The sequence below is a fragment of the Canis lupus genome, chromosome 28, assembly GCF_048164855.1.
Source record: "Canis lupus baileyi chromosome 28, mCanLup2.hap1, whole genome shotgun sequence".
NCBI classification, from domain to species: domain Eukaryota; kingdom Metazoa; phylum Chordata; class Mammalia; order Carnivora; family Canidae; genus Canis; species Canis lupus.
In genome coordinates this window covers 26,513,689-26,541,301 of record NC_132865.1, presented here as the reverse complement: position 1 = coordinate 26,541,301, position 27,613 = coordinate 26,513,689, and the positions used below count along the sequence as shown (strand labels likewise).

Here is a 27,613-nt window from a genome sequence, read left to right as displayed (position 1 = left end):
AGGCACATCCCCGTAGGGAGATGGATGCATGAGGCAACTTGCTTCCCTTGCTCAGAATCCATGCTCACCAAGTAACCGGCTGATCATAATTTGACTTCCCAAGAAGATTTGCCTAAAGGGAGAGAATGATTGATAGTTATATTTCCATTGTAAATTCAAATACTAACATTAAAAAAAAAAGTATCTGTTACTATGAGCTTGGTTAATGGGAGTTTCCTAGGAGATAGCTCCACTTTCCATGTGCTGACATCCTAGGTCTGTAAAGATCTTCTCAGAGCCTGTAAAGATCTCATCAGACTCTAGATGCATTAGATTTGTCAGGATGGTGCCACCTTTAATGGCCACTGATCTTCCCCAGGTACAGTCCACTCTACTACATCAGACTGCTGTACCCACACACTGTCCGATATGGTAGCCACTAGCCATAGCACTCAAAATGTGGCTAAGTCTGAACCAAGATGTGCTCTCCAGTGTAAAAAACACACCAGATTTCAAAGATTTTGTACCCCCCAAAAAAGAATGTAAAACATCTCTCCAATGGTTTTTTCTAAGATAATGACTACATATGGAAATGGTACAATATTTTGGATATACTGGAATAAATGTTAATAAAATTAATTCCATCTGTTTTTTTTTTTCCTTTTTTTAAACGTGGCTAGTAGAAAATTGATAATTCACTTACATGGCTCACACTATATTTCTATTGGACATCACTCTTCTATGCAAATAATGACAGCATGTTTGATTTTAAGGTTTGTACTATATCCTTCCTAATGAATAGGACTTGGGGAAGACACAGGAGAAGCCCAGTGATGCCCTTCTTACACTGATCATCAATCAAAGGAGAATCAAGCAGATTTCTCCCTTGTATTAGTCAGAACTTGGAGCCAACTACATACGCAGGGCCACTCACTCACTCGTGAGGTGCAGATAACGCTAATGGATTGTGCCTGCACCTAGCTGGCTAAGTATCCGATGAGTGAATGCTAGAACCAAGAAGCTAAATCTCTGATTTCCTAGTCATTAGCATCATGATTTCCAAAAGATTGCGTTGTAAGGTAAATATCGAAGATAAATATGTGAAAAGATAGGTTTTTATTCATCAAAAGTTAACAGCAACAGGCACATATTAAAATGAGTATGGCAAAGCCTTTTACAAATGGCTTTACACTCAAGCTTTCTCCCAAGAAAATGGCTGTTGCAACAAACTGTAAACATAATCGATAAACAGTCTTTTACAGTAACAAGGGAAATACAATTGAACTAAAAGAAAGCACCGGTTTCTCTTAAAACTAGATTACAGTTGTGCTTACTATACATAAAACAATTTAAAACAAATTACAAAAGTGGAATGTTTGAAGTTTAAAATTAGTCCTTAGATTTTTGTCCTAGAAAACATCTGTTCACATCAAAAGGCCCATCAAAGGGTAACGTTTCATCAAAGGGAGGGACAAGAAAACAATGCACTTTTTTTTTCAAATCAAAACAAGAAGTTTGGTCACTTAGCTTTGTGCATAGTTTAAGGCAACTGGAGCAGTCTGTTACGGCTCACCTACCTTCCCCTCCCCCAGTGTGGCTGCGCACTGTGTCACATTCTAAAATAATAAATAAAAGCTTACATTTCAACTCCTTTCCCACATGGATAAATATACCACATGCACAGTCACACATGCACAAACATGCACGCAAACACACATCCACACATCCACACACAACATACCTCTCACTCACTGCAGCGAAAGGGACTTTAGTACCCTTGCTCTGAAGGACACACTTCCCCATCCCACTTTATTTCAGATTGGCAAATACCCTGAGCTGATTATGGTGTTTTAAACATTCCACCTTTTTCTTGCATGTGCAGGTCAAGTGTACAGTAGTGAAAACAACATGCAATGTCTTCACTGCAGAATCATAATACAGCTAGGACATTGGTGTTCTTCCCCGCCCGCCCCAAATTAAAAACTAAGAGTTAAAAAAAAAATTGCATTGCCAAACGGCACTGGAGTGAAAGCTTGGCGGTACTCTATGATAAATGCTCAGTTTCCAGTGCGCAAAATAAAACTATAGCAAATGGGAGGCTTTGGTGGCATCCAAAGAAGAAACAAGGCAAACCAGAGGGAAAGAGCTGCAGGTTAAGTTTGATCTTTAAAATTCTTAGTGGTTCCTTCACAATCATGCTCCAAGGCAATTTAGAACCAGTATTTCAGAGTGGATTTGTAAACATCGAGTCTTGCAGGAGGCAGCAGAGGCTGGGCACTTCACATTTCCATTTTCTCAGAGAGAACTTAGTGGAAGGTACAGATACACAATGTTGCATCAGATTGGTTAAATTCCAAGAGATTTCTGCTGAAAGATCCAGTTCAAGTTTCGTGGTTCGAGGAATAAATGCTTGGAAAGACTCGGTGGCACACCTCAAAGCTTCCTTTTGTTCCTCCTCTCCGGTTCGCTCCTGCTGGGCTTTGCATATTCAAGGTTTCTCACGAAAGCCAAATGCATATTGCTATATGTTCGGGTCTTATAATTAAAAAGTGGGGTTGCGTGATCCGAGACAGGACACGACACCTTGGGAATAAATAACGCTGGCCTTGTTCCTTCGGAAACCTTGGCAGTCAAGAGCAAGTCCTCTCACCTTGAGACCCCATTTCACATTTCTAAACACCTGCAGGAGACAGTCTGTCCCACTGACTCTGGGGGCTATGATAATCGATTTTCCTGAGGTAATAACTGTGAGTTCAACTCCTCGAACGCAGCATCAGTGTCCTCACTGGTGGACTGTTCTCTCTGCAGCCCCTTCCAACTGGCTTTGTTCAGCCCCATATGTCCGAGCATTGTCTGGGAGAGCCTGGTATTGGAAAACCTGGCCCATTCTGTGAATAAAGGCTCCACTAGGTAAGTCATGAAACCTTGAGAAAATAAGAGAAAAAAGGTATTAACGTATATTCTGAAACTTCATCTTCAAAACATCTACCCGGTGTTTTTTCTCTAAGTCCTAATCCAGTATTACCTAAGTTTTCTCTGTGTGTGTGTGTGTGTGTGTGTGTGTGTGTAAATTTACCTAACTTCTCTGAAGAACCTATTAAGGAACTTTGTTTTTTTTTTTTAAGATTTTATTTATTTATTCATGAGAGACACGGTGGGGGGGGGGGGGGAGGTAGAGACACAGGCAGAGGGAGAAGCAGGCTCCATGCAGGGAGCCCGACATGAGACTCAAGACTGGATCCAGGGGCTGAAGGCGGCGCTAAACCGCTGAGCCACCCGGGCTGCCCAACTCCTAGAACTCTAAGTAAAGGTTAACTGACAAACACATCAAATCTTTTCTGACGACTGCTCTCAGCTCCACAACCACATCTATTTGAGCAAACACTCAGTGGCCCTTCCAACTGTGAGGAAAGCAGGGCAGACGGTTACAGTGAAGACAGCTAGAGGCTGAGAGGGGTCTCCCAGGCCTGTGGGTGATGAGATGGGAACTGAAGTGGCACTGCTGGTTTGCTGCCTTGCTTTATCCCCTCAGGGATGACAATCTTCACACCTGCCCATGGTTACAATTGGCCACTTAAATCAGAATTTATAGAGCCAAACCTTTTACAAAATTCAAATTCTATCACTGCTATGTAACAGTTTTTAAATTTTTTTCATCTCCAAAACTTTTCCTTTGCAGCAAAAGATCTCTGTGGACCACAGACAACATAGGTTACATTTAGGTGGCAAAAAATTCTGGAATTAAAGCAATTGGGGGAATCCCTGGGTGGCTCAGTGGTTTAGCGCCTGCCTTCAGCCCAGGGTGTGATCCTGGAGTCCCTGGATGGAGTCCCACCATCGGGCTCCCTGCATGGAGCCTGCTTCTCCCTCTGCCCGTGGTCTCTGCCTCTCTCTCTCTCTCTCTCTCATGAATAAAATCTTAAAAAAAAAAAAAAAAGCAATTAGGACTTTTTATTAGAAAAGTGTACAAACTTTAGTTATCTGGACTACTGGTTAATAAGTGGAAATAAGGCCTTCTATTTCTTCCATTCCCGCCATATATATTAACCAAGAACCTACTATATGCCAGGCACTGTTCTAGGGTGGCCAGGAATATAGCAGGGAATAGACAAGATGTGCCCTCAAGGAGTTGTGTTCTGGTGAAGAGAAACAGACAAACAGAAAAATGTCATCACCGCAAAGAGAGCAGCAGGTTTTTGTGAGCCATCCTCACACCACAGGGTCAGGCTGAACAGTCACCCAAAGGCCTGTCTTTTCTAGATCCCATACTGAAGTCATGAGCAGCTACAGTTTTATACCCAAATTAGAATCTTATTATCAGGCTTTACATGAGTTTCTTCCTATGGATTCACCCATTATTCCAACTGGTTGAGAGCTTTTGGATCTTGCCCGTAACATCCAACAATCCAGAAGTATTACTTCCAGCTCTAGGTTAACCCTCATTCTTCCAGCTCTTAAGCACCTGGTAAAAATGAACAGGCTGGGGACCTGGACACATAGAGCCATGCAGCTCCCTCTTGGAGGGCGGGGCTCTACTTATCAGCTGCTTGTGAATCTACTTATTGTACATGCGCCTCTCTCTCACCTCCATGTACTATAGGACACCCTGTCAATACCTTACCCAATACATGATCTTTTCTTGTTTAACAAAACTATTATTCCTATTAAAGATGGAACCTGGATTAATTAAATGTGACTTCTACTTAATGACCCTATGCTGACTCTGAGTAATCACAGTATTTATTCTGTTAGTCACAGGATTTACCTAGAAATAGAATCTTTCCAAGCCCTATTTTACATGGGATTTGATGTCAAAAACGCCAATATCTGTGAACTGTATATAACTGGCAAACTATCTGAAAAAGAAGCACTAGCAGTATTTGTCTCCTAGGGTTGTTGTGAACAGTTAGCAGATGTCAACCTTTATCATCATTTTCTGTATCCTGTCCCTCAGATAACCTCACCTGGAACTGTCCAACATGGACAAGATCTACAGATGGAAATGAAGAGTTGAAGGGATCTAGCTTCTTTGCCCTTTTAAAAATTGCAGTTTTAAAAAACTTCACTGTAAAGTTCCCACATTAACCAAGGAAGTCAGAAAGAACTTAAAGTGGTTACAGTGCCTCTGCTACCTATCTTTGACTCAATTCCCTTTGACCACGTTTCACCTATTCTTTTGCATTTGAAGATTTTTCTGCTTGAGACTCCAGGCACAGATCTGCTTCATAATTGTCTTTTCATCCTCCCAAAAGAAAGCATCCCCCTCTGTAAAACTCCTTAGGTTTCCTGGCACCTCAGCACCCCAACACCATTCCCACAGGCCTGTACCACACTCTCCTGGGCCTGGCTCTTCATTTTCTCTATTCTCCTCCTGCAGTCAAGTCCCCTACAACCTCCTGTCTTCTACATTATAATCCTTTGCAATTACAATGCGAGAATTACATTTCTGAATTTCTCACCTAGAGCACAGGCCTCTTCTCAAAGTATTATGCCACAGAAGCATGTTATCTTCTGAATTTCTAGAAACTTTATCTTTCTGAAGTTTGTGTACACATTTTTTTTAAAAGATTTTATTTATTTATTCATGAGAGACACAGAGAGGCAGAGACACAGGCAGAGGGAGAAGCAGGCTCCATGCAGGGAGCCTGACATGGGACTCGATCCCGGGTCTCCAGGATCACGCCCTGGGCCGAAGGTGGTACTAAACCGCTGAGCCACCCAGGCCACCCTGGGTGAGTAGGATAATGCTCCAATATCCTACTCAACACCAACTACCAATATTATAGTCAACCTTCAATACCTCGCTGACCTACCCCTCCGCACAGTCCTACTTTATGCTCAGAACTCCACCACTCATTCCTTTGCTCTTCTACAACAAGTTGCCCATATTTCAATCAGCACATCTCCCTGTTTTTCCATCACAGCTATGGCTCCTGTAATGGTTCCTAACAGTTCCCAAGTGCCCCCTGCCTCCAGGTACAGTGTGGGGCCTCAGGAACACATTGCCAGGGACAAGGAACTGGGTGCAAGGACAGATGGATATGGTGTTCTGGAAGGCCTGGAAAAAAGAGCAACTCTGCCTGCAGAGTAGAAGGTAGCTTCGGGAGCAGGTGGCTCTTCCAGAAAAATGAGTCCAGCAGGCAGATGGGAAGGATGGCGAGGCACAAAGAGTGGAGGGGCGTCACGGATTTGGGGAACAGGGCAGAGTCCCGGGTTGCTGTGGGTACGTGAGGGGCAGCTGCTGGAGAGCAGACTGAAATAGCTTAAGGGGAGATTCCCAGGAGGCTGAAGAATGAACCAATAGGCAATGCTAAAAGAGACAAGTAAGCAGTAGTAGAAACTGGTCTTCACGTTATCATCTTGCTCACTCAGTGGTCACTTTTCTCGCTTCAGAATGGCAATCTGAGAATCATGCAAAAGAAGCTTCCACATTAGCAAACCATACATTCTTTCAGTTTCAGAACAAAGTTACTGCCACCTGCACTTTGCAAAAATTATGGTTTTTATGACTTAAGATCAAATGAGAGTAAATCATAAGAGCCATAAAAGGGGAAAAAGTGGTAAAATTTCCTCAATTAAAAAACAGAAATGAGCACAATTTTATTATATATTTTAAAAGTATATTTATTTTTGATAAAATTAAAGTCAGCAGGATTTTTCTAACCAGCTATATCTATGTATGTATAGTTACCAATCTGGATGTTGGCAATAGATTCAGTCTGACGATCACAAAGTGGACTCACACCCAAATGATACTTCTTTTCTATATCTCCTAAAATTAAAAAAAAAAAAAAAAGAATTATTAATGTGGAACATACCCATTGCTTAAGTATATAATTAAATTCTTCATCTTACTTGTAAATTCCTTAGGAAAAACATGACATACTTAATCCTCATGAAAGGATGGTGACTAAATTAGTTCTTTTTTAAATTATTCAAAGATAGAAAAGATTAACAAGCTGATATCCTAATTTTTTTAAAGATTTTATTTATTCATTCATGATAGACAGAGAGAGAGAGAGGCAGAGACATAGGCAGAGGGAGAAGCAGGCTCCACACAGGGAGCCCAATGCAGGACTCGACCCTGGGACTCCAAGATCACACCCCAAGCCAAAGGCAGATACTCAACCGCTGAACCACCCAGGCGTCTCAAGCTGATATCCTAATTTAAATGGAGGACATGAAAAATTTTACTAGGTGTTACCCCCATGACTGTAATTCTACTAGCATTTTAATTTAACACTTAGATTTCTAAAAGGAAGGTGCATAAAATGAAGATCCTTGGTTCTTGGCTTTAAATTGCTAAAAATATCTTGCACATTCATATGGCAATATCTTCCACATGGGACAAAGATGTAACAAGGTCAGGGAAATCTTTCCGTGTAGCAAAATTTCCAACCTGAGCTACACATTTATTTATAAATGTATGCATATATTCATATCTGATCATTTCGAAAGAGAACTGCTAATTTTGAAAACAGAGGCTCAATTTGTACATTATTTGTTCTAGGGACATCTATTATGAATTGTCACTAAAAATACCAAGTATGTCGGGCTGGACTCCCGCAAATGTGTGGGTTAGTTTATCCAAGTGATAGACTACTTATCACCCAAAATTGTAACTTGCCTTGATGGAAGAACTCCTCTGTTACTTTTTCACTCCACTGCTTGCTTAATTCCCAGGTCCGACATGGGTTACAAATATCAGCACATTTCAAAGCCATCTAGCGAGCAAAATATTAAAATTCTTTTAAGAAAAAAGTAAAATTTCAATTGTACTAAGCTCCAACATACTCTAATTGCAGGGAAAAAAGATCTTAATAAAAAGAAAATACTGCAATAGAAAATTCATTGTCTTTTATATTAATTTCATGATGCTACTAGGGCCATCACTTATTTCTGCAGGAATGTTGAAGGACTGCTTATCTCATTACACATGCTTTACTAATACCCAAGAGCCAAGCATAAGGACAGGACTAAACATAAAGCTACACATAAATCATCTGATTCTCTCTCTTTTATATATGCAAAATTTTAATCAAATGCTGTTTCTTGGTCAGCACCCTAATCTTACAAAAATTGTTTTTGTTAGAAATCTCAAGTATGAAAACTACAAAAGCAACTGTGTTTTCCTTAGGAACAGATTCACCCTCTGGAAAGTGTTTCACTCATGGAAGGAGATTCCACAACTTTCCCTCAAGACTTGACCACTCTGAAAGCTGCCCCAGAAGATTTCATTTTTATTCTAATCATCATATAATTTAACCTAGAAAGAGAATCTTTCCCAGCCCCATTTTACCTGTAAAACCAAATGCCTATGCCTGGAATCTTCTAGGCGTAAGTCACCTCTGTCCAAATGGGACCTAAACAATGACAGATACTCATTTTGGCGACTGATGTCTGTGGCTAGTATCAAAGCACCTATCTGAGTCTCCATTTGTTGCCTGGAATTAGAGAAATATAAAGAGAAAATAGAAGACTTTCAATTAAATTCTTATTTCTTTTTTCTTAAACTTAATGCTCTGCCATTTAACTTTTAATCCATCACAATGAATTTTAAAGAATGTGTTAAAAAAAACTATTAAAAATATCAAAACTAAAACCAAAGGAGTTTGTAGGAAAATACCAATATGAGTACATTCCAAAAAGAGTGCTTTTATTTTGTCAGCCAAGGAGGAATTAATTATTTGCCTTAGAAGTATCTATATGAGATTGGTAACATTATTTTAGAAAATTCTTTGCTGGGATGTGCTGAAGGTAAACAATTCTGTTTTATTTTCTGGTGTCTGAAATCTGAAAGGCAAAAGGCTGGTGCAAACAGAGAAAGAACAGCCCAGTCAACAATTAACTACTGTAGGTATTTTGACTAAGATGCCTGATTATACATTGATAAAATCCCACCAAACAATTTGAGTTTAGATGCAACTATATTTTCAGGGTCAAGTTCAAGAATCAATTATCTGAATGAATATCCAACTTTTCTGAAAGGAAAAGGTAACGAGTTAATACAAATATATCATTTTAAAAAACCGTTTCAAGTTGAATAAAAAGGGAAATAAACTTAAAATCCCTGCCTTTTCCCCACCAATGGGCCATAGCAAACTTTATCTATGTATAAAGATCAGTAAAGAGCTGTCACCAGATTAAAAGGCTCACAATATTGAGTATTAAGTAAAACAAACTCTAAATAAAGGAAACATAAAAGAATGCTATTATGCAGTGTTCCTTATTTTCAGTTTTTATCAACACGGTTAATCAACTGTAAAACACGACAAAAAGGGAATAAAGCAAACATTTTAATCTGCCTTAAGAAAAAGATAATTTATACATATAAAAACTATGGTTTAAACAATTTTTACATTTGTACTACAGCAAGAAACAATATTACTTACCAGAAGTATTGTCATAACTCCAAATGGTATCCGTGAATAAAGATTTAAAAAAATAAAAAATAAAGTCCAGCTTTTTTCTCATGGTCATTACACAAAATACTTAAGTTTTTAAAATAAGGTTTTATATTATGAAAAGGAACAAGGAAAGAACAATGATAGGAATTTATATTTTAGTGCCCAAACTTATTTTTACACCTCACCTTGTCTCTAGAGTCAGATAGTTCATATCCACCTACATGGTTTTTTTCTCAAGTGTATCTTCTCTCAGTGAGGCATTAGTAAAAGCATTGGTTTATGGATCAATGATAGGACACTTTGTTAACCACCATCCTGTTGGGCTCATTTGCACCAATTCTTTTTATCAGGCTTTAAATGGCCTTGCCTCTTAACACGAAATGGCCTTTTTCTTAAGAAATTAGTATTTTCTGTTCTTTCCACCATTACTGATTCTAGGACTATGCTATTGAGACACAAAGTATTCTTTTTACTTATCAGTTTTGAAAACTTCGTGAAACTTGAGTGTATTTGTTATAAAGAATGATTAATTTCTTTACACCTAGGACATAGGGTTTTATTCAAATGAGCATAAAGTGGAAATACATAATACTAGTTATTATACTAGTATTTGGAATGAATTTTGTAATACTTGCCAAGTCTATGGAATGAGCCATAAAAATGCACTAAAAAAATACTACTGTGTATCCTGTAGAATAGTTTAAATTACTAGAATTTTGATATAAATTTGTAAAATAATTTAGCCATTAAATTTAACAAAAACTGAAAACTGTGGAACACCTGAGTAATTTGTAAAACTTTATAAAATTGTTTTGCCAACTTAATTTCCTTAGTTTGTAACCAATTAAATGTGTCTTAATCCAGCCTACCTGCTTTCTGATGGCATATGTGAGAATAAACCAGATTCTCTCAATAATCCCACTGCAGATCTCCAGTGGTGATTTTCCAGTACTGAGGTATTCTACAAAAAAGGGCATATCTGAATTAATGGTAAATCTCTTCTGAACATAAAGAATTACTTAGGTGATATTAATCTGGTTAAAATTCTAACATTCTTTGAGAATCTGTTTGCTACTTTGATTCCATTAAAACATTTTCCAGAATCCAAGAATATTAAACTGCATGACAAAATTGCACTAACCTTGTATAAAGTTGCCAAGTAATGGTTAGTTTTAATAAGGAAAGGTTGATTAACACCTGGATGATCCAGATCATGAGTGGCAGCCGCAATTAAGCTCAGCAAGACATCCCAAGGAGTTACAGAACTGGCAAGCTGAAGTGTAACAAAAGAATTAATTATAGACATATTTGAAATAAACTCGGTACCACTACAGTAGTTCAGAATGAGCCCCAAACAGTAGTGTCAAGTCTCCTCCTCCTTCATGTTTTTCAGACTGTGCATTAAGACCACTGAGCACCTGCCAGGTGCTGATGACACTGGGGGTAGGCATAATAATGACGCGTGTCCCTGCCCACACAGACTTTACAAACCCCATCCTTCTACTGTTTCATTTTAAACAAGCTTACTTAACATGACAGCTAAAACATAAACCATCTCTTTGAGAAATGGGTTTAAAACAAACACAGGTTTGTATATTTTTATTACTATAGCCACTACCAATACAAGACCTATGAGGGTCTTTAAAAATTTTTTTAAATTATTTTAAGAACATTTAATGTGAGATATACCCTCTTATCAGAAGTTTAAGTATACAATACAGAAGACCTATGACTGAGGGCACTTATTTATCAACAAACTGGTTACGGGACTTCAGTTAAGAATCCAAAGTGTAAGGTTATTTCTGAGGTCCTAATGTTTATGGAAGCTATTGAGTAATCATGGAAAAGTCTATGTCTAGTCTGTAATAAAATCTTCTCCCAATGGATGGATACATTCAGAACAATTCACCTCAGAAAAAGCAATCTTGTAAACTAGCAATCATTATGTTACAGTTCAATATCCATTGCTAACCTTTGCTGATACAATAAAATAATCACAAGAAGTTAGTTTATTGCCTGGCTGAAACTATCAGTGATAAAATAAGTAACAGAAACTGTCAATGGTAAGAAATGATCACCTGTGTGTATCACCTGTTTTTCATCAATCTCCTCTCATTTTCTGGCCAACTTGTACTCCTCTTTTAAGGCCTGACTCCAATGACCAGTCTCTACCTCCAGGCAAGCAAATGACTGATTTGTGTTCCTACAACAACTCACATTTCCTGCCATAGTAACATTCTGCAGAACACACTTTTTTTCAGGTAATATTAGGGCAATGCTTTCTAAACTTGTGTGATCCTTTGTCCTAACCAACAGTAAAATATTTTGAGCCCATACCGCCACACAGTTATACGTATGATACTGAATATATACCGTACATGATAAAGCAGAGGTGAAAGTTGACAATTTTTAAATTTTGAGATAAAAAATAAATTTAGATTCAAATTCTAACATTTTCTTCCTATGCCAGAATGGACCTTGTTCCATCTCCTATGTCAAGTTCATCTTAGAATGGGGGAAAAAAAATCACTGTCTGAGAGTTTGAATCCCATGGAAAACTCCAACTTGTTTGAAGGCACTATTTTGAATCCCTGTAATTGGTATATGGAAAGGCTCGATGAATGGAGACGATGGTGAGGAAAATGGTTTCTTCTTTAGGATACACAAAAGCATTTAAAAAAATAAAGATCTGCTTTAAGTCAATATATGCAGGAGACCTGCTATGTGGGCACCCTAAATATAAAGCAACCTCCTCTCCCCGACAGAGACGTGTGGGCATGGCTGTGGAGATCTGAACATGTAAGTCACTAAGCAATATGCAGAAGTGTTATATTCTTATGGTAATGAGCACAGAGGCAAAAGGGCAGTAGACATGTACTATCCTGGGAGAATACAGTAATCCAGACTTAGACTTAAAAAAATTAATGCATCAACAAATTGGTTACTGGACTTCAAACCATCTCAGGTGGACTTAAGAGTTAACCATTAAAAAGAGAAACATGAGAAGGAATAACTGAATTTCTAAAAGTTCTGTGAAGGGAAAAAGTAAGTTCTAAGTTGAAAACAAATCCACATGAAAAAAATTTTTCATCAGAAAGAAAACTTTATGAGCTTTATAACAAAGACAAAGAAGTCAGTGACATTATTACAATTTCTTAGAGTGAATTAAAAACAAAGGCAAATGTCATTTCCATTCCTGTGACTGTATCTGGTTATGCCAGACAGTAACAAGGAGTCCTGTGAAGAAAGAAACTGCAAACCATTTGACATCTATAAGCCAGACTTCACTTGTACCTGCAAAGTTATCATCAGGACCCTTTTTCAAAAAGAAAACTAGTAATGGTGAGTTTTCCTGTGTTCAATAAAAAACCTCACAGTTTTTATTGTTGCTATTAAGTGCTAGTAGGGTCAACTGGAACACAATTATGATCTATGTAAGTTCAGCTACGAAAACATAAGAAGTGAACACTAAAGTTAGAGCTGATGCAAGTATAGAGAGAAGGAACTTTTCCCTAACTTTCTAGCAATTTGGGGGGCTTTGAATATTTTTTTCACTTAGAGTCCAGGAATTAGCTCTTACACAGAAATCATACATAAAAACTGAAAGCATGCTTCTCACTAAATTCTCTATCTAATAAGCCTTTCTATTTACAATTCCCTCCGTGCCTGCATCTTTGTACAGCTGGTTCCTCCTCAAATTTTCCCTTTTGGTTTCGGGGTTTTCTTTTCTTTTTTTTTTTTTAAGATTTTATTTATTCATGAGAGTCACGGCGGGGGGGCGGGGGGGGGGAGGAGGGGTGCAGAGGCACAGGCAGAGGGAGAAGCAGGCTCCGTGCAGGGAGCCCAACGTGGGACTCGATCCCCGGTCTCCAGGATCACGCCCTGGGCTGAAGGTGGTGCTGAATCGCTGAGTCGCCCGGACTGCCCGGTTTCGGTGTTTTCTGACCACTCTAACCAAAGCTGTAAATGCTTGCCATACACTGGTCACTTTCCAGCATGTTCCTCTATTTTGGTTTCTCCACATGAGTAATTACAACAACATTCTATTCATTTGTTTAATAACTGCTTCCCCCCACTGGGACCTTTCCTGTCCTGTTTTCCAGTGGATTCCTAGCACCAGAAAAATGTACTCAACTAGTGACACCACTTGAAATTGTGAGGCCACATAAAAGCCGAGGAAATAAAAAAGAAGGCTTTTCTTAGAATGTACTTTTAAAACTGAGTGATTCTGGTTTTTTTTGTTTGGTTTTTTTTTTTTTTTTTTTTTTTTTTTTTTTTTAAGATTGTATTTACTTATTTGAGAGAGAGAGATCTAGAGAAAACATGAGCAGTGGGAGAGGGAGAAGCAGGCTCCCCACCCAGCAAGGAGCCTGATGCAGCTTGATCCCAGAACCCTGTGATCATGACCTTAGGAGGAGGCAGACTCTCAACCAACTGAGCCACTCAGGCGCCCCAGAATGAATCTGTTTTAAAATGTAAACGACAATAAAGGAGAATGGAATTTTTGCATTTTAGGGCTCAGTGATTTTATCTATCTCCTTCACTGAAGCCTTACCTAAGTGTGGAGTATGTTAACAATGAAAAGTATTTCAAATAAGTATTATTCAGAGCTGCATAGGGCTAAAAGTATTTAAAATAAGAATTATCAGAGCTACATAGGCAAAAAAAAAAAAAAAAAGGTTCAAAAATTAGTATTGCCAGAGCTGCAAAGGTAAGTCTGTTTTTATTCATTTTTATCCACAACTCCCCCATCCTGTGTGTTCTCTGCCCCTCTCACCACTCCCACTGCCTGACATCAACCCTAACTTCCAGGCCCTGGCTTCTGGTTGGGTGTGGCCAGCGGAAGATGGGAGGGGAGAAGCCTTCGCAGATGTGTTCACAGTGTCTCATAGAACATCATTCCATTTACCTGGCTGTATGGTGATTACTTATCAACTTCTCCCAAAAAACTCTCAAATAGAGGCTTTAGACTTAGCCAGAGTTTTTCTAAAGTTCAATAAAAAAATTGGGCTTGGGAGTATATACATTTTATTATGGTATATAAGTGACACCACAATAAATATGCTTTTTTTAAAAAAATCGTGATGTGGGGCACCTGAGTGGCTCAGTCCGTTAAGCATCCAACTCTTGATTTCAGCTCTGGTCATAACCTCAGAGTCAGGGCATCAAGGCCTGAGGCAGGCTCTGCACCTAGTGGGAAGTCTACTTAGGATTCTCTCCCCTCTCCCCTCCCCTCTGCTCCTCCATTATGCACATACATGCACCCTCAATCTCTCTAAAATAAATAAATCTTAAAAAAAAAGTCATGATGTATATACTTTAAAAATTGGGGTATTTTCGGGATCCCTGGGTGGCGCAGCGGTTTGGCGCCTGCCTTTGGCCCAGGGCGCAATCCTGGAGACCCGGGATCGAATCCCACGTCGGGCTCCCGGTGCACGGAGCCTGCTTCTCCCTCTGCCTGTGTCTCTGAGCCTCTCTCTCTCTCTCTCTCTGTGACTACCATGAATAAATAAATAAAATCTTTTAAAAAAAAAAAAAAAATTGGGGTATTTTCATATATTCCACAATCTCTTGAAAAATCAGAACACTGCCAACCACATGGCTATATCACAGTTGGTATCAACTAGCACAAACGGTCAGATCTCAGGGGAGAAGAGTTTAGAAGCAGGGCTAAGAGTAAGCAGATGTATTTTCACAACCCTCAGGGGTAGAAAACGTCCATGGGCAAATGTGGCTTTCTGTTATCATCTACAGAAGATGACTCCTGCATCTGTATCTCCATCAGATTCTCTCCTGTGCTCCAGGATCTTTGATCCAACCCTCTATTCAACTGCTCCATTTGGATATAGCACAAATATGTTTAACTTCATGTATCCAAAATGGAACTCATCATCTCTACCCGCCTTACCCCCAAAACTTGCTCTCTTTTCTACGTCTTTCTTTCACAGAATTCCACCTTCTACTCAGCTGCTCCACAGTCTTCATCCACTCTGCTCCCTAGTTCATCCCCCCCAAATGCATGCAGACACCATAACCTAGATACTCTAACTCAGAAGAAATCTTACAGACCATCCACTCTCCTCTTCCCCAAGGCTACTTGCCTAGCTTGAGCTGCCAGGCTCTTCCATGGTGCATCGAAATGAAACAACTCCTGACGGGAGTCCCTTTTCCTGGTCTTGCCAGATTCATCTTGATACCACACCCAGGACAGCTTTCTAAAGTCTCCTGATTCCCTTTTGCAGTTCCCCATTCATTCACTAAACCAGACTAATGCTGTTCAGCCCTCAGGGAGCTCACCAGGAGCTTAGTGTAAATATCAGTGTCTTAACACAGCACTGGGAGGTTCCTAGGATCTGCACCTTCCCTGGACTTCTCCAGCCTTGCTCCCAACAATCACCCAGTTCTTGAGCTGCTACACTTACACAGATAACCACGATGGGAAGCTTGATCCAGCCAGAACTCACTCTTGTGAAGGAACCCTCTAATTTTAAGTCAAATCACTAACTTAAGGAAAAGCATTTGATAGTAAGTCAAAAGAATTTTCTTAGAATTCTCACCCACTGTAAATGTCAGCACCTTACCTTAGGTTCTTTTAAGTAACAGTGCATGGCCTGAGTAACATCTGCAGCATGGACTGCATTGTGGTAAGGGTTCTGACTGTGGTAATCTTCTTGAATCATAACTGCATCAAAGAAAAAAAAAACCACACATTTCATTGTAGGTGAGAAGCATATACCAATACAAAAATTATGATAATTAGGAGTTTTCCACTTAAAACTTTTATGTGGCTATCAGCTGACTATACAGATTCAGAGAGATGATAATCACCTCAAAACTCACACATATACCAAAGAATCAATACCACTGGACTGCTAACTTGTTTGAAATTTTCAGAAGGTATTCATGTCAAAACAATAAATATTTTCTCTTTTAAAATGTGAATCTATCGGGATCCCTGGGTGGCGCAGTGGTTTGGCGCCTGCCTTTGGCCCGGGGCGCGATCCTGGAGACCCGGGATCGAATCCCACGTCGGGCTCCCAGTGCATGGAGCCTGCTTCTCCCTCTGCCTGTGTCTCTGCCTCTCTGTCTCTCTCTGTGTGACTATCATGAATAAATAAAATCTTTAAAAAAAAAAAAAAAGTTTAAAATGTGAATCTATCATCGTGCCAAACTCCTCTCTCTTAAATATAATTTTAAGTTTCTCAGTTTAATTAACACTATAATCATTCAACAAATACTTATTGTGCCAAGTACTGTTTTAGATTCTAGACATTTGTCAGTGAACAAAAATCTATATGAGGCTAAAATATTACAGTTATTAGGGTATATGAGCATGATCCTACAGGTGCATCATCAGTGAGGGAGTTTCAGATGGAATTAGTTTTTCAGTAGCAGGGATGGACCTTCTGTTAATCTTACTCTCTGCTTTGTATTGTGCTCTCATGAAAAGTAGACTAGGATTAGGGCAGAGCTATTCCCACTGCCATCCAGCCTGCAGGATGGCCCCAAGAGCATAACACTCTCATCTTCTGGTCACTGAGTAAAGTGAGCCAATTCCAATTCCACAGTGGTAAACTATCACTCATTGGTGAAAAGGAAGGAGCATTGGAATTCTATATTTAATTTAATCCATCCCTTCAAACAGCCTTTTAATTACTCTTGTTAATATCTATTTTTGTATGTGTTTTATAATTTACACAATGTATTAGTATAGGACTACAGGCATACAAAGTATAAATAAGTAATACATGAAAAGTCTCTAAAGGGCCTAAGTAATAAATTTATCTTAGTCTGGTATTTAAGAGGAAAGAAAATACTATCTTCTTCTTTAAAAAAGTAAGAAATAATTCCCATGCTAATTTTTTTAACATTTTTATTTGGTAAAAAACTTCAACTTTTTTCTTAGCAGAGCAGTCCTAAGCAAATATCACCCTGCATGGTTAAACAGATTACAAATCATCTTCAAAGTCTACTGTAAAAAAAATAAAAAATAAATAAAGTCTATTGTAAAGAGATTTCTGGGATCAGAAAAAGAGTACCTCGGTACAATGTACCTGATTTTTTTAAAGTTTGAGCTTTCAAAATTTTTAAAAAGCACAAAACTTGTCATCTTTGTCACAAAGCTGTGGTTAGTGTCAGAGAATGACTGCAAAAGTGTCCCACTTCTTCACTATGCCCTCCACCTGTGCCGGGAACCCACAAAGCTTCCTGGCAGGTAGGTGCTGTTCCTCCCCATCTGATCCGCTTTGGCCAAGAGGATGTTGTGGAAGTAAGAGTGTGCCAGTGCTGAGACCGGGGCCTGGGGCTGTGGGTAGACCAGCTCGCTCCTTGAACAAGCTCAGCTTATTGTAAAATAAATAAATATTCCCTTCTTTTTTTGTTTTTAAAGCAAATTTATTAAGGTGCCAACTCCTCCGTAACCTTTTAATTTAATGGGAGACCATGGAGAGCCACGTGCAGCCCAGCTGAGGTCCCAGGCAAGGCCCACAGAGTAGCTCACCTGTTGTCACCTGCAGGCAAATAAAGGAGCTCAGCCAGACTACAAGCAGCATTGAACAGCTAAATAAATGTGGGTCATTCCAAGGCACTAAGTTTGAAGTAGTTTGTTTTAGAGCAATAGCTAATGGATATAACTGACACAAATTTCAACAGGCTTAAATCTTAATTACTAGTAAATGGATTAGACTCACTTACCTAAAAATCTACGAAGTTTCATCATATCTAAATTGAAGTACTCAATTAATCCGTGAAGACTAAATAAATGAAAGGTTAAACTTACTAGACTATTTCCTAAAATGAAAGAAGAAGAGATATTAATATTAGTAAGAAATACAGGCTAGCATAACCACCAACTGTGCTTCCAATATGGGTTTTGAATGTAAAACATGGAGAGTAAATTTTGGCTAAAATTTACATCCTTTTATTTTACTAGCTATGAACTTTAAATCTCACATCTCTTTTTTCCATTTTAAGGGGGAAAAAGGCTTTGTTTCATTTTTCTACAACCAAGTAAGATAAGCATTTTCAAACAATTTTTTGAAAGACACCAAAATAATTAGAATCAATAGAGAACTTTGAAAATTGTCCCACACTAAGTTTAACACAACTTCCCAAAGCACCCAGAACATGGCTGCTCTAACTTCCAGCTGGATCTCTCTACCAGGTCACTATAACTGAATGACGATGTCCAAAGTCAACTGCCTTAGCTACACCTTGTTAGCTGGAGGTTGTATTTAATTCTTCAAGGTACAGAGCTAGGAGGAGGGATCAATGACCTCAAAACCAAAACTTTGAACTTGACCACTTGCCTCCCCCACACTTGTAGCAAGCAGTAAATCTAAGAGCTGGAAGGTGGGTGGGTAGTGGTCACAAAACTAAGCAGAGTTCTATCCCATCACTCTAAGTTAACAACACTATATAGCAATCTTAGTATGTTTCTCTAGTGAAATGGTTAATTTACCTCCTCAAATGACTATTTTTAAGCTTTTCAAGCCTTCTCAAACTTTCGACATATTTCCACTCACTCACCCTCTCATTCCCAACAGCCTCATACTTCACTGACAATACACAATCCCTAGAGTTTCCTTTTCTTTCCAAAGCCAATCCCTCGACACTTCCAGAGTTTCTCAGAAACTCTGCTTGGATATACCTAACAACACATCCCACTTCCATCCCATTGAATCAAAATACCTGTCCTCAGTCCCTCTCTGTATTGTTCCAATAAACACTGGCACTTGGAACATGCTCTAGATTTTCTTTCAAACAACAAAGAATACCTTACTCTCTTGGCTCCCTCCAGGGTCACCCTCTCTACTCCCCTTCACAGTTAGCTAAGTTTTCTAAAGGAGCTGCTACATGCACTGTGGCCTATCTCATCCTCAACTTCCACTCCTTTGTCACTGACCACAGAGTCAATACTAGTATAGAAATTAAATTTGGAAAAACTACCATTGTTATGATGGTTAGATTCTCTTCCAAGATGTAACTCTCCGTATCTCTACCTTCTATTACGTTTTTCAAAGTTTCATAGATTTCCTCTACAGGACACATATATTGTTTTAATTTTTAAAACTAAGTTTTAAAGAGTTATGAGCTTATAACTTATTGCCAGCATTTAGAAAATAACTGTAACATAACCATGATTTGAGTAGTCTCTAAATAAATTCATGATCTTACAAAAATCTATAAAAACTTAACTATTCCCACATTGCATATTTACAGTAATAACATTTATGAAGAATTAAAAAGGACTATTCAGCTAACCTCATTTCCCACAACTGCCTAAACAACTACCAATAGAAGCCTATGACTGAGGAAAAATATAAATTCATTTAACAATATTTGAATGAGAAACCCTGGAAAAGATGCAGCAGACCCAAAGAGATTCTTTTTTTTAAAAACCCTGACATATCACTTTTAAAAGAAAAAAATTTTTTTCAGATCTTTTATTTTTAAGATATTAAATGTTAAAATGCATTTAAATCCTGATAACACTATTGGTAGAAACAGGAGTTGATGAAGCTTGGAACCATTTGTGAAGAAGTGAGCTATATTTCTGTTGTTATTGCTGTAACAACCAACTTTGCCTTGGATATATACGTAGGTATTTCACAATATATGTTCAAGAAAACAATCCAGTTAAAAAATAGGCAGAGGGGGATCCCTGGGTGGCGCAGCGGTTTAGCGCCTGCCTTTGGCCCAGGGCGCGATCCTGGAGACCTGGGATCGAATCCCACATCGGGCTCCCGGTGCATGGAGCCTGCTTCTCCCTCTATGTCTCTGCCTCTCTCTCTCTCTCTCTCTGTGACTATCATAAATAAATAAAAATTTTTAAAAAATTGGCAGAGGATACGAAAAGACATTTTTCCAAAGAAGACCTACAGATGGCCAAGAGTTGGATGAAATATGCTCAATATCACTAATCATCAGGGAATGCAAATCAAAACCATGAGTTATTCCCTTACACCTGTCAGGAATAGTTATTATCAAAAAAACAAATAACGAGTGTTGGTGAGGATGTGGAGAAAAGGGAACCTTTGTGCACTGTTGGTGGGAATGTAAATTGGTGCAGTCACTCTGGAGAACAGCAGGACGATGCTCAAAAAATTAAAAGAAAGAAATAACATATTATCCAGTAATCCACTTCTGGGTATTTATTGAAAGAAAAAGAAATTCAAAAAGACACATGCACCCCTATGTTCAGTGCAGCATTATTTACAATAACCAAGTTATGGAAGCAACCTATGTGTCCATAGACAGATGAATGAATAAAGAAGATGCGGTGTATACACACACACACACACACACACACACACACACACCAAGGAATATTATTCAGCCATAAAAAAATGAATGAAATCTTGCCATTTGCAACAACATGGATTAATTTAAAGGGAATTATGCTAAGTGAAATATGTCAGACAGAGAAAGACAAATACCATATGATCTAACTTGTATGTGGAATCTTAAACAAAAAACCAAGCTCACAGATACAGAGAACTGGTGGTTGTCAGAGATAAGAGGTAGTAATGCTGACAAAATAAGTGACAGGGGTCAAAAGGTACAAATTTCCAGTTATACAGTAAGTCTGGGGGATGTAATGTACAGCATGGTGTCTATAATTAATAATACCGTATTGCAGGGCACCTGCATGGCTTAGTCGATTAAGTGTCTGATTCCTGATCTCAGCTCAGGTCTTGATCTCAGGGTTATTGAGTTCAAGCTCTGAGTTGGGCTCCATGCTGGGTGTGGAGCCTATTTAAAACAATAAAATAAAAATATCATATTGCATATCTGAAAGTTGCTAAGACAGTACACCTTAAAAGTTCTCATCACAAAAAAACTGTAACTGTGTATCATGATGCATGTTAGATTTTTTTGTAATTGTTTTAAATATATACATATATTAAATCATTACATTGTATACCTAAAGCTAAAATAAGGTTATATGTCAATTACACTTCAATTTAAAAAATGGGCAGGAATTGGTGAAAATGGCAGAGTGGTAGGATCCTAAGCTCACCTCTTGCAATGGACACACCAAAACTGCAAGTACATATAGAGCAACTCTCGGAAAATGATCTGAAAACTAGCAGAATAGCTCTTCTACAGCTAAAGATACAAAGAAAAAGCCACATCATGAAGGGTAGAAGAAGCAGAGATGTGGTTTGGTCAGGATCCACATCCTCATGTTGGTGACCCGTAAGCAGGAAGTTTATCATAAAGTAAAGAGATCCTCCCTGAGAAGTGAAGGGTTCAAGCCCCACATCAGGCACCCACCAGCCTGAGGATCTGCACACCAGGAAGACAACCCTCCATAACACTAGGGTTTGAAAAATCAGCTGGGCTTATATCCAGAAGCTTTGAAAATCAGCAAAGCTTAGTAACTCCAGGAGAAGCCAAGATTCCACTCTGGAAGAGCCTGTACACAAACTCACTTGCACAGAGACAGCAGTTTAAAGAGTGTTTGGGACATAAGGGAAGGAAATTCATTGACTTAATCTTAGGGCTTATGCAATAGGGTCAGGGATCTGTAAGAACTTTATCCAGGAATGGAACTACTAAAAGATGTCATTTTTCTTGCCATCCCCTACCCAGCTGATCTGATGCTGGCAGGCACCAGTTCTGACACCATCTATCTACCTTGCTAGTGCTGTCACCCTGAACAAGTGTTCCCCTGTGGACCTATCCAGCCCAACCTACCCACCCTGGCAGATACCCCTCCAAAGTGGCTCCCATCCTCATGGCAGGCAGCTCAACTGGGACTGGTGCCTGTCCCCTCCAAAGTGGCTACTGTCCTGAGTATCTTCACCTGAACTTCTGGGACAACATCAAGCATATTAACATTCATATTACAGGGGCCCCAGAAGGAGAAAACAGAAAGGAAAGGGGCAGAAAAATTTTATGAAGAAATAATAGATGAAAACTCCCTAACTTGGGGAAGGAACCAGACATCTAGGTCCAGGAAACACAGAGGGTCCTAAACAAGATGAACACAAGGAAGTCAACACTAAGACAAATAACTAAAATGTCAAAAATTAAATCTTAATAGCAGCAAGAGAATAGCAACTAGTTAGGAACAAAGGAAACCCCATAAGACTATCAACTGATTTTTCAGCAGAAATTTTGAAGGCCAAAAGAAAGTGGCATGATACCGAAGGAAAAAACCTATAACCAAGAATACCCTACCCAGCAAGGCTATCATTCAGAATTGAAGGAGAGATAAAGAGCTTCCCAAACAAAAGCAAAAGAAGTTCATCACCACTATACAGGCCTTATAAAGAATATTAAAGGGATTTAAGCAAAAAGAAAAGGTCAAAAATAGAAGAAAATGATGAAGGAAAAAGTCTCACTAGTAAAAGCAAACATATAATAAAGGTAGTGGACCTGCCACTTATAAAGCTTATATTAAAGTTAAAAATAAAAAGTAGTAAAATCAATTATTTCTATAATATTTACTTAGGAAATATATACCAAAAAAAGTTGTAAAATATGACATAGAAAACATAAAATATTGCAGAAAGGTACTCCTGTTAGAATATTTAGAATGTGACTGTTGCTTTAAAATAGACTGCTATATACATAATGGTATTATATATGAATTTCATGGTAATCAGGAAGCAAAAACCTCTAACAGATACACAGAAGATAAAGAGAAAGGAATAAAAACACAACACTAAAGAAAGTAATCAAATCAAAGGGAAGACAGCAACAGAAGAAGAAAACTGAGAACTAGGAAACAACCAGAAAACAAAACAGCAATAAATACACACCCATTAACAATTACTTCAAATGAAAAACAAAACAAAACCCCACAATTACTTCAAATGTAAATGGACCAAATGTTCCAATCAAATAACAAAGGGTAAAAAAAAACAAAAACAAAACAAAGGGTGACTGAATGGATAAAAAATCAAGACCCATCTAAACGTAGCCTACAAGAGGCTTACTTCAGACCTAATGACATATACAGACTGAATGTCAAGGGATGGAAAAAACATTCCTTGAAAATAGAAATGAAAATAAAGTGTGGGTAGCAATACTTATATCAGACACAACAGACTTTAAAAGAAAAACTTTAACAAGTGACAAGAAAGGAATTACATAATGATGAAGGGACTGATCCAACAGGAGGATAAAAAGAAATAGTAAATATCTATGCAATCAACATAGGACCACCTAAATATATAAAGGAAATATTAACAGACATAAAGGTAGAAATTGACAGTAATACAATATTAGTAGGGGACTTTAATACCCCCCACTCCAGTCAGAAAATCAATAAGAAAATAGTGGTCTCAAATGACACATTAGACCAGACGGACTTACATTCCATCTAAAAACAGCAGAATACACATTCTTTTGAAGTGAATACAGAACACTGTATTCTCCATCACATATTAGGCCACAAAACAATAAATTTAAGAACACAAAGCAACAAGCATCTTTTTAAAATCAAAACAGTATGAAGATTACAAGAAAAAAAAACTGGAAAAAAATAAACACATTAACTAACAGCCAAGGGGTCAATGAAAAAAATTAAAGAGGAATTCACACACCTTGAGTCAAATGAAAACAAAAATATAATGTTTCAAAATATAAGAGACAGCAAAAGCATTTTGAAAAAGGAAGTTTATAATGATAAAGCCTCCCAAAAGCACTAAGAAAAATATCAAAGAAATAATCTAAACTTACACTTAAAGGAATGAGAAAAGGAAAAAACAAAGCCCAAAACTAGAAGGAAGGAAATAATAAAGATCAGAGTGGAAATAAATGAAACAGAACTTAAAAAATAATTTAAAAGATCAATAAAACTGAGAGCTGATTCTTTGAAAAGATAAATAAAGTTGATAAACCTTTAGTCAGGCTTATCAGGAAAAAGAAGAGACAAGATTCAAGTAAATACTATCAGAAATGAAAGGGGAGAAGATACCAGAGACACCACAGCAATATAGATTTTAACGACTAATGAAACAAGCATTTGCCAACAAATTGGGACAACCTAGAAGAAATGGATAAATTCCTAGACACATATAATCCTCTAAGACTGAATCACAAAGAAATTGGAAATCTCAACAGTCCAATTATTAGCAATGAAACCAAACCAACTGGTAATCAAAAAACCTCCAACTAACAAAAGTTCAGGACCAGAAGGCTTCACAGGTGAATTCTACCAAACATTTAGAGAAGAGTATCTATCCTTCTCAAACTATTTCAAAAAATTAAAGAGGAAGAAATATTTCTATGTGAGGCCAGCATCACCCTGACACCAAAATCAGACAGTACAAAAAAGAAAACTACAGTCTAATATTCTTGATGAACAAAGGTGCAGAAATACTCAACCAAATGTTATCAAACCAAATTCAACAACATTTAAAGGCTCATACACTACAATCAAGTGGGTTTTATTCCATAATGTAAGGATGGTTCAACATCTGCAAATGAATCACATGATACATCACATTAATAAAATAAAGGATAAAAGTGCTATAATCATCTCAATACATGCAGGGAAACCTTTAGACAAAATTTAATATCCACTTATGATAAAAACTCTCAACAAAGCAGGTACAGAGTGTACCTCAATATAAAAAAGGGCCAAATACAACAAACCCACAAGTAACGTACTCAATGGTGGAAGCTAAAAGCTTTCCCTCTAAGATCAGGAACAAAACAAGGATGCCCACTCTTGACACTTGTATTCAACACTGTACTGAAAGTACATACCATAGCAATAAGACAAGAAAAAGAAATAAAGGCACCTAGACTGTGAAAGAATAAGGCCATGACACAGGCCTGGCAAGAAGGGTCCCTCACATCACATGCCAGGTAGATTTCAGGGGTGACAAACCATATCTTGCTATTTCACATATAACCTCTCATTCCTATAAAAAGAATGTCAAATATATCCTACCAGATGGTAAGTAATTTCTTTCTTGTAGTGGGCAAGCTGGGGACCATTTGTCTTAAGAGGAATCACTGAGTTTTGCCTTTACCCTGCCCTCCCCACAAGGTCATCTGGTGAACTGCCCAGAGTAAGAAATACAGAAAGCACCAGGTCAATAAACAAGACAGGAAACCTATATACTTGGCATCCAGAATTCATTTCAGGCTAAGCAGTTTTAAAAAGAAAGCACTTCTAATTAAATTATGAAAATTAAAAAAAAATTTTATTCTGCCCATTTGCTTCTCAATAGTATCTCCTCATGGATAGAATTTTTGTGATTTGGGGTAGCTGTATTTAACTGGATATGTGTATCACCATCCGTAAAATCACAGGTGGGTAGCTAACTCCTTACAACCCTAAGAAGAAACCATTTGGCCAACTCCAAAAAAGTAATGAGGTGATTAAAGTGAAAGCAAAGTGCTAAATTAACTACTGTAACTAGTGGCTATTCTGCCTATCCCACACACTGTCAATCTCACTGCACTTTCATCACCAAGACCCCTGACTAGCAGGATATGTACTTTTTAAAAATAAAATTTAGAGAACCAATTATTTTGATGAGTGACAAGTGTCCCAGTAAACTAATAATAGGCTATGTATTACAGTTTATATAAGGCTAAACTTTGAACTTGCTAAGGGTGGCACTGTTTTATTTACATTTATCTGGAGACAACAAGTGAAGTAATATTCATATTAAGTTAGAAAAAAAGGAATTTCCCAGATCTAGAAGAAGAGTCACCTGATATGTTATTATCTAAATTTTTTTAAAAAGGGAAGACTGAAGGGAAGGACAACTGTGTAAATGATACTAGAGAATTTTCTGTGTGGACATGCTAAGGTGGGGGCAGGGAGAGGAAAAGAACAGTCACCAAAGGGCAAAGGAGAGGTGGAAGAGAAATAGAAAAGGAAAAAAACAAAAAACAAAAAAAGGCAGGGAAGTAGGAGAGAGGTAAACTGATAAGACAGAGTTCACAGTCTTTAAAATTTTGCCTAGAATCAGTCAATTTATTTTCTGTCAACAGTGTACAGACAAAAATAGAAGTTGAAAAAAAAATAGAAGTTGATTACAAAGCTATTTTCACCTTACATGGCCACACGGCTTATAGGGAATAATGTAGTGATACTAAAGAGCTAGATCCACATTGATTCTCAAGATGAATAAAGTTGTATCTGCTTGTCCATTTTCCGTATTTGGCTTCCTTATGAAATGAGCTTCATTCCAAAGTAAAATAAGAAAGAAAAAAACAAAAACAAAAACAAAAAAACCACCAGTGATTTCAATGTACATAGCAGTGAACTACATAGTTACTCCATTCTAAACACTCTGAGGCAACTTCTTCTCAGTGTACTTTCAACCTGCTTCACTTATTAAAAAGAATTTAGACAAGGACAAAGTCTACTTGAACTACATGTACCATTTTTTATTTTATGCCAAAATTTTTACCCTAAATAAGAATTATTCCCAAAGGGAATCTTTTTTCTGTTCCCAAAGAGAATAAGGAAACATGATCCCTACCCCTGAAACAAAACAAAACACTGGAGAGGATAAACAGATTAGAATCACCTGGTATTTTCAAACCTATCATATTCTGTAGATTCTGATAAGACTCTTAAAGAAGCTACAGGCTCATCCCCATCCAACCATGAAGAAACAGTGTCAGGGGGAACCATTGTTGCTGGTCAGAGGATGTCCTCTCTCTCAAGTGTTCAGAGAAAGAAAAGCCTGAGAACCACAAAGTTAGAAGAAAGGATAGCTCTCAAAATGTCATTAATCTACCACATATCTGTGGCTGTCAAAGCTGGAATATAGTATCAGAAGATGTCACTGTAAATAGCCACAATCCAAAAGAAACCAAAACAGAAAGAGAAAGAACACAATGAGGTAACAATTTCACTTCATGTTATCCATAATAGGAGCCATCTTTGTGGCCAAGTGATAATGACTAGTGTAACTTTTGATTACTGCTGAGAGTTAAGAAAAAATAAAATTATGAGAGTGATTCTCTGGGTTGATAGATTAGTCACTAACAAAGGGACAAAATGATGTTCTGCTGTCAGCAGAAGGCTCATAACCCAAGGAAATAAAAGTAAGAACCTACCAGTGGCTGTACCATCAATGCAGCAATCTAGAGTACACAGTAATTTGAGTAAGTTAAATCCTTCACTTACCATTTGTTAGTCTATCAAATAGAAAGATATCAAAATTCCAATTTCCAACTTTTTCCAGCATACACTGAAATGAAAACCAAACATTCCTACTGTAATTTAATTTCAGTAACAG

General features: G+C 38.0%; 1 protein-coding gene across 3 annotated transcripts in view; it reads right to left on the bottom strand.

Annotated features, from left to right (window-relative positions):
• Nucleotides 1-1,076: 1,076 nt before the first annotated feature.
• Nucleotides 1,077-27,613, bottom strand: part of PDE7A (phosphodiesterase 7A) — a 116,043-nt gene continuing 89,506 nt past the window's right edge. For all 3 annotated transcript variants that reach the window (XM_072804432.1, XM_072804434.1, XM_072804433.1), the window contains exons 5-13: nt 27,502-27,565; nt 18,081-18,176; nt 15,968-16,068; nt 10,528-10,659; nt 10,256-10,347; nt 8,279-8,423; nt 7,607-7,703; nt 6,671-6,751; nt 1,077-2,903 (exon numbers count right to left, since the gene is read on the bottom strand). In XM_072804432.1, coding sequence (XP_072660533.1) covers nt 2,695-2,903; nt 6,671-6,751; nt 7,607-7,703; nt 8,279-8,423; nt 10,256-10,347; nt 10,528-10,659; nt 15,968-16,068; nt 18,081-18,176; nt 27,502-27,565 — 1,017 coding nt within the window. In that variant the 3' untranslated portion in view covers nt 1,077-2,694. The remainder of the gene's footprint in view (nt 2,904-6,670; nt 6,752-7,606; nt 7,704-8,278; nt 8,424-10,255; nt 10,348-10,527; nt 10,660-15,967; nt 16,069-18,080; nt 18,177-27,501; nt 27,566-27,613) is intronic.